We start from the raw sequence: 11,536 nt of genomic DNA, 5'->3' as shown, positions 1-11,536 counted from the left end.
GTCGATAATCTCACCGTACTTGCTCTCCCCCCCCGTCTTCTGCACCTCCTTCTGCTCCTTCTTGAAAAACCGTTGCACCGTCGGGTGAAATTCTCAAAAAGGTGCAGCACTTCTAGCCGACATCGACAAAAGTCCCTCGCTAGCCCCGCGGCGAGCGGCCCCGCCGGAGGCGAAGAAAATTTCGCCATCTAGCGCTCGCAACACATAGATTTGTGCATAAATCAACACCTCCAATCTTCGGGGGAGTGACGGATAAAGGCGTGCGAAAGAGCTAATGAATCCGAAAGCAGCGAATCCAAGTGATGGCCCGCCGCAGGCGAAGAAAATTTAGGGTTGGGGTTCCCCTTGTTGAGTCAATCTCCCCCCCAGAGGGGCCTCGCGTTGGGTCGATCTCGGGTTGAACTCGCGGGTCGATCTCGGGTCGATCTCGGCCACCGCGGTTGAGTAGCCTAGGTGAGGAGGATGAGGCGAGATGAGGCGAGGTGAGGCGAGATGAGGCGAGATGAGGCGAGATGAGGCGAGATGAGGCGAGATTAGACGGTATGAGGCGAGATTTGGCGAGGTGCAGCGAGATATTGCGAGATGCAGCCAGCTCATGCCTGGGGGGAGTCAGCTTGATGCCTGGAGGGATTCCGATTGGTGCCTGGAGGGAGCCAGCTTGATGTCTGGAGGGCCAGCTTGATGCCTGGGGGGAGCTAACTTGTACTTGAGTCAAGATGCCTGAGGGAGCGCCTGCCAAGCGCTCCCTCAGGCATCTCGTTGGTGCCTTGAGGAGTCAGCTTCAGACCAGTTGGTTCCTCTCGGCGACGCCCAATGCGTGCGCCGGCAGTGGGGAGTGTGCGCGCGCGTGTGTGAGGTGTGGATTGTGGCAGGCCTGCTGCTGCTGATGGGAAGTGTGCTCTGTGTGTGGCGCTGCGCTGGCGTGCGACGCGCGCGTGCTGTGTACGTGTGCGTGTGGGGTCCGCGTGCGTCTGCGTGTGCTGCGCGCGCGCCGCCGGTGTGTGTGCTGTGTGCTGTACTCTGCTGTGCGCCCTGTTTGTGAGGCTTTGAGGCGCAGGCCTGGTTGGCAGGGCTGCGCGGTGGGCTGCGGCGCGCTGCGGGTGGTTGTGCGCCTGCCTGGTGGTGTGCGGCGGCCGCGCAACCCGCCCGACCGGGTCGTCGGCGGCCCAGGGCGCGAGCATGCCAATGCGTGCTGCATGTGAGGCTTCTGCGCGGCTGGCGCGTATGTTTCCGTGCGATGAGGGACGCGCGTATGTGTTCACGCTGCGGGCGCGGGCGGGCGCGGAGGGCGGCGCGGTCTCACCGCGGTCCGACGCCGGTTGGTCTTCGGCGTGACGAGGGCGGGCACGCAAGAGGCCTTGCCGCCATTCGCGTTGCCGCGGAGGAAAAAAAGTCTCAGAGAGCGTCCTTCCTACCAGAGAACTCGCGCATCTTGCGGGCAAGCGCGAGTATGGCGAGGCTTTGGCGCGAACTTGCAGATAACCAATCTAAATGGTCGTCACGACCAAGAAGAGGGGGGAATGCCAAAGGTTTGAGACCCCTGGGCGCCGGGGCCCCCGCGGCCTGGTTAGGACCGCGGGCGAGCGTGACTCGTGAGATGTCATTGTGTGTGACGAGCGCGCGGATTGCGAGAGGCGCAGCCGCAGGCCCCTCGGGGATCGAGGTCAAAACACAAAAGTCAGATCGAACAGATGCTCGAAGCTATGATGATCTGGGTTCGAGCTGTATGCTCGCTCTGTTCGAGATCTCTTCGTTTGGGGGGGACCAAGATCCAAGTCACCCGGCGCCGCGGCTTGCAGTACACACGCAATATCCAATAAACACCCTCCGACTAGACATCGGGCCCATAGGGCCGGACACTGCACACTTGTGCGCCTGCTCGACCTGGAGAGACCGAGATCCAAGACCAAGTCACTGCGACTACTCGCTCGTCGGCGCGGTGGCAAGCTTGAAAACGTCCGCCGGGGCGGGCGCCTCCTCTGCCGCCGCCTCGCCCTCCTCGCCCTCCTCGCCCGCCTCGCCCGCCTCCTCGATCACCGAGTCCTCAGTGGCCGAAAGAGCCGCGACGAAGCACTGGCTGATGCGCGGCGAGACGAGGTTCAATACTTGCCACACCGAAGTCCAAGCTCCGCCCGCGGTGTCAATCTCCGCATCCGCTGGGACGGGCTCCTCCTCTGCCGCCGCCTCGGCCGCCTCGGCCGCCTCAACCTCCGCCGGCGCCGCCTCCGCCTCCGCGTCCCTGCCCTCGCGCGGCAGTCCGGGCTCAATGAACCCCGCGATCACAGCGTGCATGATCATGCTCGCCTTGTTCAAGCGTTGTGCCGTCGATTGGGCTGGAACATTGTGCACCCCCTCCACTACGGCGGCGAATAGTTCATCGACACGAATAGTTTGGAAGGGGGAGCTCCAGCCGCATTCAGGCGCACGATGCCAATGCAATGACGCGCCCTGTGCCGTTGTGAGTGTCAGATTGTGTGCATCTTCTGCGAGGTAAAGTGCTCTCACACGCGTGGCAAAGTAGTTGCTGGGCTTGTCGGAGACATCGACAGTAGCCTCGACCTCAGCCGCGTGGAGATTGCAGCGACACCAATGCAGCACGTGGCTGCATGATCCGCTGACTCCTCCCATTGTTCTCCACTCGCCACTGTAGCAAGCACGGCTGCTAGTGGACACTCCGGAGGCTTGAAGTTGCACGGTGGCCGCCATCGTCCCATCACGCGTGTACAAGAGACGTCCAACCAAGGCCGGCGGGTTCACTTGCCCGAGCCCAAAGAAGTCGACAGATGATAGCTCATAGCAACCAACGAGACGGCTCTCCTCTTGTGTCGGCGGGCTGAAGTTGACCGAGGTGGCTCGTCCTGCAGACGACAAGAAGAAATGCTTGCGCACCTCAGCCGCAGTAATGTCACTTCCCGAGAGCGCCTTCAACAACGCAAAGTGTAACCATCCCTCAAGGTGGGGCTCGTGAGTGCTACTTGCCCCGTACGCGCGGTATGCTGAAAGCGGCGGCGATTCAAACGCATGCTGCTGCTGCTGCTGCAAGAGCACTGTGTCGATGAGAAGCAGCGCTAGCTGAACCTCAATTTTCATGTCAGGAACAGCGCAGGCAGCAGCCCAGACTGTCACCGCCTCGTCCACGTCGTCTGCCCACGGGAAGACCGGACGATAGGCTGGCCATTGCACGTCGTGCTCATACCACGCGGCAGCTGTCGGGTCGCTCAAAGTTTCACGCGCAAAGCTTGCTCCCAAGGCCATGGTGGGAAGCTGGCCCTTCTCCATAGCATCCAGGAAGTAGTTTACGGGCTTGAGCGAGTACTCCACTAGCTGCCCAGAAGTCAGGCACGTGAGGTGGTTTCCCTGCACCACCACCTCGTGTAGGTCGTGGTACCACCGCGGTCCCATTCGGCACTCGTTGCGCGAGTCACGTGATGCTCCGATCATGAGTTGCTGCCACTTGCTGATGCCCCAGCGCTCGATTGCCACAGAATCTGATGGAAGCATAGATTCGAACAACTCTGCGCCCCCAAGGGAGTCTGCCGCATGCAACACGAGCGTGGGGGCTGACAGTGGCGCCGCGCGTTCATCTTGCAGGTGCCGGTCTGCATCGACCAACATGGACACTATGCCATCAAACGACTCGAGGACATCCGCAGTCGGAAACGTCACACCTGCCGGAAATGTGTCCACAAAGCGCTGGACTGCGCTTTTCGCAGGCATAGAGACTACTCCTCGGGGAGCGGCGCTGATCCGGGGCGGGTCAACCATGACAAGGGCTTCGACGACACGCCCCGTACTTTCCAGTTGACGGGCGACGAGTGAAGCGAGAACAGCTCCGAAAGAGTGCCCCATCAAGCGAATCGGTGCTCCTTCAGAGTTGAGCTCAAGCACCCTCTCGAACAAGTTGTCTACAAGCAGCGAAAGAGACGCGTCACCCGTTGCATCTTTTGCATACGGAAGGCCGAGCAACGTGAAGGGCAGGAGACAGAGATTCGAAAACTCCTGCAGGCAAAGGCCGGGAGTACCAGGTATGTAGATGAGCACCCGGCCTCGGACTGGACCCCGCACAACGCCAGTGCTCGCAATTGCTGTCGGATCAAAGATAGGAAGAGCGTCAAAAGGCGTCTTTTGGAGATCCATCTTCGGCATAGGCGGCTCGAGAAGCAAGTTGACAACGCTGTTTGCAGTTGCTGTTGTGGTTGACAGAAGCTGGCTGAGCTCTAGGGTCAATCCAGGCGCAGCTTCCCCCAAGCGACTCAGGAGCTCCATTGAACCCATTGAGTCCAGGCCCAGGGTAGCAATCGCCACGTCACCAGTGAGGCCGCCTGCGCCGGTGAGGTCCTCCAGCACCGACAGCACGGCCGCCTCGACGTGCGGCTGGCGCGCCGCGGGAGGCAGCCGCGAGAGCGCCCTGCCCAAGTCGCTCTCCATTGCTGGCACGGCGGCGGCGGCGGCGGCGGCGGCTGAGTGCGATGGCGCAAAGGCGGAGAGCGCCTTTGGCACGACCGGGAGCAGGCCGAGGAAGCGGCTCCAGTCGACGAGGAGCAGCATCTGCACCGCGGGGCCAGCGGCGCCGAGGGAAACCGCCAGGGCGGGGGCAGCCTCGGCCATGGTGATCAGGCTGTAGCCTCTCGCCTTCAGATGAGCACTGGCAGCCTCCCCTCCTGCCATGCCAACCTCGCCCCACGGGCCCCACTGCACCGACGAGGAGGCGAGGCCAGCAGCACGCCGCAGCCCGCTCGTGGCGTCGAGGCAGCAGTTAGCAGCCGAGCAGTTGGCCTGGCCAGCGCTGCCGAGCAGGGCTGCCACCGAAGAGAAGAGCACGCACGCCTCAAGCGGCGAGGCCGCGCTCGCTCGCTGCAGGCCCCAGCCGCCGACCGCCTTGGGAGCATACACGCGCCGGAAGGCCTGCGCCGTCTGGGAGCGGAGCGGGCCGTCTGCTAGCACGCCCGCCGCGTGCCACACGCCAGCGAGCCGCGCGCCACCATCACCGCCAGCAGCAGACGCCCAAGCAACCAGGCGCCGCACGTCCGCCTCCTCGGCCGCGTCGCACGCCGCAGCCCGCACCGCGCAGCCAGCCAGCGAGGCGAGGCGAGCGCTCTCTGCCGCCGCCACCTGCCCGCCCCGAGAGGCGAGGACCAAGCCCGCCGCCCCTCGATCGCCGAGCCACTTGGCGACGAGCAGGCCGACGCCGCCCGTGCCGCCCGTCAGGAGCTGGAGGCCGCCCACGCCCCTCGATCCTTCTGGAAGCGCGTCGAGGCGGCTCAGCCGCGGCACCCTCACCCCGCCGTAGCTGGCCACGGCCTCCGGCTCGGCCGGCGGCAGCGCCGAGGCCACCGCCACCAGCTCCGCCGCCGAGAGTCCGGCGCCGTCGACGTGCGAGAGGCTGCTGCCCGGCGCCTCGGCTCTCGCCGTGCGGGCGAGGCCGAGGAGGCCGGCGTGCGAGGGGCACACGCGTGCGGCGGCGCTGCAAGGCTGCGATCCGGCGCTGCTGAGCAGCCACGTAGGGAGAGGCTGCGAGGCGGGCTGCGAGAGCACGAAGCGGAGGGCCGCCTCGACCGCCGGCAGCGCCGAGGCCTTGGAGGCTGTCGCGAGCGCGCCGGCGGCGGCGCCGGCCTCGAGCGGGAGAGGCGCGGTTGGGAGCGAGACGACCGGCCTGGCGCGGGCGCCGAGGACGAGCGTGGGCAGTGCTGCAGCCGGAGCAGCGACAAGCGGGACGAACTCGGTGACGTAGCTGTGAGAGCTAGCAGCAGCCTCTACACTCGCAGCAGCCGCCTCGGCGCTTGGAGCTGCCTCGCGCCACGCGAAGCGGCGTCGCTTGTAGCGAAGGGGCGTCGTCGCGACACCGCTGGGGCTACTGAGAGAAGGCGGCGCCGCCTCGAGCACGGCGTGGGCGATCGTGCCGCTGTACCCGAACGAGCTCACGCCGCCCCTTCCGCCCGCCGCGGCATCCAGCCCTCGAGCCAGCTGCGTCGGCAGAGCGCACGCCACGCCCTCCACCGCAGAGCCGACGTGCGGGTTGATGCGCCGCAGCTGCGCGTTGGGCGGCGCCCGCGCCTCGAGCAGCCCCGCCGCCAGCCGTAGCAGCCCCGCCAGCCCCGCCGCAGGCTCGGCGTGGCCGCAGTTCGCCTTGAGGCTGCCCACGCAGAGCGGCGGCGACGGCGCGCGCGCAGCCAGCACCGCCGCCGCGAGCGAGCGCACCTCGATCGGGTCGCCGAGCGGCGTGCCGGTGCCGTGCGCCTCGTAGGCCGAGAGGGCGGCGGGCTCGACGCCTCCGTCGGCGAGGGCGGCCCGCAGCAGCGCCTGCTGCGCCTGCCCGTTGGGCGCGGTGAGGCTCGCGCTCTTGCCGTCCTGCCGCACACAGCTGCCGCGCAAGACGAGTCCAGCGCCCCGATGTGGTACAGAAGCTGGCCCGCGCTCGCCAGGTGAAACCAAGACCGCGACCGTGCACCCCTCGCCTCGCGCAAAGCCGTCGGCGCGGCTGTCAAAGGTGTGGGAGCGGCCGGTGATCGAGCTCATTCCAGCAGCTGCAATCGAGAAAGTGGTGGCCTGCAAAAGCATCGCATTGACGCCCGCTGCGAGGTGCTGCTCGCACTCTCCATGCTGGAGCGCGCGCAGTGCGGAGTGGCAGCCGACTAGGGAGGCGGAGCAAGCCGTCTCAAAAGCCGCACAGGGCCCTTGCAGGCCGAGCACGAAGGACAGGCGGCCACTCGCGATAGAGAGACTCGAGCTGGTGGCCGTGTAGACGCTGCGCTGCAGCGGGCCAGCTGCCAGCAAGTGGTTGAATTCGGTTTGTGTAATGCCCACCGCAACTCCGGCCCCGCTTCCCATCAACGAGGCCCTCTCGAAGCCCGAGGCGTGCAGCGCGGCATAGCCGTGCTCGAGCAGCAGCCGCTGCTGCGGGTCCATTGCTACCGCCTCCGCCGGAGAGACGTTGAATCGAGCGTTGTCAAAGAGCTCGGCGCCCTGCATGAAGCCGCCGTGGCGAGCTCGCCCAAGGACCTCGGCACCGTATCCGGGAGGAGAGTGATCGACGTCCCAGCGCGTGGCTGGCACCTCATTGACCAGATCGTAACCAGTCGCTGTCGTGGTTACCAGCCCCTCATAGGAAGCGATGCCGCCCGCAAGAGCACAGCTTGTCCCTGTGACAGTTATCTGCTGGAGTGGCAGCTGATTCTGATTTGAGCGAGATGCGCCAGAGGCCTGTTCAATCAGCTGAGCGAGCAGGGCTGCGCCATCAGGGCATTGAGTAGCAGCGATCGGCGTCACCCTCGCCGACAGGTGCGCCTCAAGCTGCCGCAGCGTCGGGAAGTCGAAGACCAGCGTCTCGGGCAGGGAGGCATCGCCAAGCTTCGACGCCAGCCGCGTGCGGAGCTCGACGGCGCCGAGCGAGTCGAGGCCCGCCTCCATCAGCGGCGCGTCGGCATCCACCTCGCCGCCCGCCACCTCGCTCGCCACCGACGCCACCACAGCCGCCACGTCGACCGAGGGGGCGGCGGTGGCGGCAAGGCCCTGCGTGTCGCCGCCGGCGAGGGAGGCGAGCAGCTGCTGAAGCGCGGCGGAGCCGTCTCCAAGCTGCGGCCCTGCAGCCGCCGGGGCCGCTCTCGCCGACAGGTGCGCCTCGAGCTGCCGCAGCGTCGGGAAGTCGAAGACCAGCGTCTCGGGCAGGGAGGCGTCGCCAAGCTTCGACGCCAGCCGCGTGCGGAGCTCGACGGCGCCGAGCGAGTCGAGGCCCGCCTCCATCAGCGGCGCGTCGGCGTCCACCTCGCCGCCCGCCACCTCGCTCGCCACCGACGCCACCACAGCCGCCACGTCGACCGAGGGGGCGGCGGTGGCGGCAGGGCCCTGCATGCCGCCGCCGGCGAGGGAGGCGAGGAGCTGCTGAAGCGCAGGTGATGAGGCCGATGCAGCTTGCATGACTCTCTCTGTCGCTTGAGCAGCAGCCACGTCAGGCGCCCTTAGCTGCACCTCGTCAAACGGCACGTACTCGTACTCCCTCCGCCCCAGCACGCCCACGGCCTTGATGCGGTAGCTGCGCGCCGGCGACACGCCCCGCACGCGAGGCGTCCAGTCGAAGCGGCCGTACGTCGCCGAGAAGCGGTCGCACACCGCCACAAAGTCGGACGGAGGCAGCACCTCCCGCGCCTCGAGCATGCCCACCAGCGCCGCCGCGTCCACACGCGCCTCGCCGCGCACGTGCAGGGCGTACATGGTCGACGCGGCGCCCGAGCCGAACGAGAAGACGCCGATGCGAGAGCCGACCGGCGGGGACGCGTGCAGCAGGAGCGAGGCGAGGTTGACGTAGGTGGCGGCGGTGTGCATCGGCCCGATGCGCGAGGCGAGGCGGAGCGACGGAGCCACCAGCCGCTCGAACATCGCCTCCACCTCCTCCTCGCCGACAGAGCCCTCGCCGTGCGCCGCGGCGACGGCGCTCTCAAAGGCGTGCCGCACAAACTTGGGCCCGCCGCCGAGGTGGAAGACGAGGAAGTCGTGCGCGTCGACAAAGGTGCCGCCGCCCCGCGCCTCGACCTCGCGCTGGCAGGCGGCGAGGCACGAGAAGTACACCTCCATCGAGCCGGGGCCGTCGACGATCGGGCCCATCGTCGGCCAGCCCACCGGCTTGTAGAAGTCCCACTCGTGCACGATGTGGCTCACGCGGCCGGCCTCGAGCGCGAGGGGCGCGTCAGGCCCGACCAACATCGCCACGCACGCCGCGCCGTTCATGAAGGGGTACTGCTTGGGCGCGTCGCTCACGTCGGTGCACACGGCGATCGCCCACCGCCCGTCCCACGCCGAGCTCTCCACCCAGTTGGCGCACGCGAGCAGCGCCGCCGTGCCGCCGTAGCAGGCGTGGTAGCAGTCGATGCCCTCGACGTTGGCGCAGCCATGCGGCGCAAAGAGCGACATCAGGTGGCTCTTCACGCTCTTGGACCGGTCGAGCAGCGACTCGGTCCCCACCTGCAGCATGCCCACGTCCTCGTACCGCAAGCCCTGCGCCTCGACCAGCCGCCGCACCGCCGTGAGCGCCATCGAGACGACGTCCTCGTCCTCGTCGCACGCGGCCCACTCGGCCATCCGCAGCCCGACCGTGTACTTGCCCGGCACGCCGTGCGCGGCCTCGAGCTCGGCCGCCGAGACGGCGTGGCGAGGCACGTACACCTCGAGCGCGTGCAGGCCGGCGTGGCGGGAGGTGGTCTTAGAGGGAGGGTGCGGGCTCGGTAGGAGGGCGGGAGCTGGTGCTGGCGGCGGAGAGGATAGCTTCCGGCGGGCGGCTGCCGCGGCCAGCAGGCGCTCACTTGGCGGCTGCAGGGATTGGAGATGGACTTCTCGCTTCGCGGCAGGCAAAGCCCGGGACGGACTGCTCAGCCCTTCAAGAAGCAGCGCCTCGTTGCTGCGCCTGGCCTCTTGCGCCGCCTCGTCAGCTGCTGGGCGACAGGTGAGCCGCAGCATGTGCCGCACGCCGACCGCCGGGTGCTGCACGAGCCAATGCGCAAACTGCCGCGCTCGCTCACCAGCGCCCTCGACCCGCTCGCTCGCAAGGCCCAGCTCCAGAGCTCGAGCCGAGCTCACGGCCCCCTCTTGCAGAAGGCACTTTGCGTCGCTCGAGTGGAAGACCGCCGCTCGAGTGCATTCGCTCTCGCCGTCGAAGGAAAACGCAGCCCCTGCCTCCACGATGCGATAGTGCGCCCCGAGGCATGCATGCAGCAGCAGACCCTCAACTTGCCCTCGCACGCAGCAAACGACAACGACGCCCGCCTCGCTGAGCCTGCTCATCGCAGCGTCGAGGCGGTGGCACGCCTCGCGAGACAGGCTACCCGACGGCCCACCCTGCCCCTCCGCGGAGAGGACGAGCACTCGCAGGGACGGCGAGAGCTTGTCCAGAACCAGGAGCGCATCGCGCCACAGGCCCTCGACAGACACGGCAGTCACCTCGAGCAGCGCAACCCGCGAGTCCGCGTCCGCCTCAATCGTCACCTCGGGGGCTGGCAAGGGCGATGGCGCGCGCAGCCTCAGCGCTGACGAGAGGAAATGGCGCTCCAGCCGCGCCACCTCGGCATCGAGCTCCTCCCAGCTCCCCACAAAGTCGACCAGCCCGAGCCGCTGTGCCGTGGCGGCGTCGATGGCGTCGCCCGTGCAGAAGAGCCACTCGCACGCCGCGGGGCTCAGCCGCCGCCTCGCCGCGACGCTGACCACGCCGGGCAAGGCGCCGCGACGGATCTCGGGGAAGCCAAAGGTGGCGTCCGAGTGCGCGAGCACCGCCGTGCCGAGGCAGGGGAAGAGCATTCCTCCTCCGCGAGTGGCGCCGTGGCAAACCACCACCTTTGGCATCGGCGCGTCGCGAAGCCGCTCGAGCAGCTGGCCAAAGGCGGGCAAGCCGTCGAGAAAGCTGCCGCTCTCGAGGTTGGCTGGCGACGGGTCGCCGCCGAGGCAGAAGTGCTCAGACCCCTCCACGCCGCGGAAGACGAGGAGCGCGTTGTCGGGCCAGTCCAGCTCCAGGCCGCCAAGAGAAGCGGGAACGAAAACGGTGTGGACGGAGTACTCGGGCGGGGCGGCGACGCTGGGTGGCTCGAGAAGGAGCGGCGTCAGATCGAGCGGCGGTACGGCGTGGGAGTCGGTAACAGGGGCCTTGGCGAAGGCACCGCCGTTGGCGAATCGGCATTCGGCGTGGCCGACAGCCTCTGCGGCCCGGTGCGCCACGTCGGCTGCGACTCGAGACTGCAAGAGGGCCTGCGCGGCATCGTCTCGCGCTATCTCACACGCGACGTCGAAGGCGCGGCGCTGCGTAGCCTCGACTCCCTCGGTACACACCTCGTCTGCGAGCCGCGCCTCGTGTGCTGCGGCGGCGTCGAGCGTGTCGTTGGTGAGGTAGATGGAGAGCGCCCGTGCTCGCCCCACCGCGTTTGGAAGGGTCTGAGACAGCATGCCGAGAGGACAGACGCCGCGCACGAGGTTGCCATGCTCGAACGTGGCCTTCGAGTCGGCCACAATGTAGTCAGCGTGCAGGCAGGCAGCGATGCCGCCGCCAATCAGCTTGCCGTGCACCGCAGCAACCAGTGGCACGCCGAGCTTGTACAGCGCGCCAAAGCCGTCAAACGCAGCCTGGCACCCGAGCGCAACAGCAGCAAGTGGCGCGGCCGCCTTCTCCCTTTGAAAGGGGTTGCCGCCGACCGAGAAGTGCGGGCCCGCGCCCTGGAGCAGAACCGCCTTGATGAGCGGGTCACGGCCGATGCTCGCCGCCGCCTCCGCCACGTCCTCGGCGAGCTCCGCCGAGAAGCTGTTCATGCGCGACGGGTCGTTCAGCTCCACCACCGCCACCTTCGACTCGCCATCGACGTAGAGCCGCACGAGCCGCTTGCCGATGGAGCGTGGCGGGCGGGGAAAGAGCGAGCCCATCGCAACGAGTGCGGCGTCGACACTCGGCGCAGGCAGGAGCGAGCAGCAGGTCTTCAAGAGCGGAGCAGGGAGAGAGGAGAGGCGCTGCACGAGGCGGCGAGACTCGGCGGCCGCAGTGGCGGGCGAGAGAGCCGAGTCCACCAGG

At 67.6% G+C, this 11,536-nt stretch overlaps 1 protein-coding gene across 1 annotated transcript; it reads right to left on the bottom strand.

The window, feature by feature from the left end:
• Window positions 1-1,740: 1,740 nt before the first annotated feature.
• EMIHUDRAFT_357082 (hypothetical protein) lies at window positions 1,741-2,978 on the bottom strand. The gene has a single exon (XM_005765517.1). It carries the CDS (start codon window positions 2,296-2,298, stop codon window positions 1,921-1,923), a length of 378 nt encoding a protein of 125 aa, XP_005765574.1. The 5' UTR covers window positions 2,299-2,978; the 3' UTR covers window positions 1,741-1,920.
• Window positions 2,979-11,536: the final 8,558 nt, after the last annotated feature.

This window comes from Emiliania huxleyi (assembly GCF_000372725.1).
Source record: "Emiliania huxleyi CCMP1516 unplaced genomic scaffold EMIHUscaffold_55, whole genome shotgun sequence".
Taxonomy (NCBI): domain Eukaryota; phylum Haptophyta; order Isochrysidales; family Noelaerhabdaceae; genus Emiliania; species Emiliania huxleyi.
Note: the sequence above shows the minus strand (reverse complement) of the source record. Positions and strands in the feature narration are given on the sequence as shown.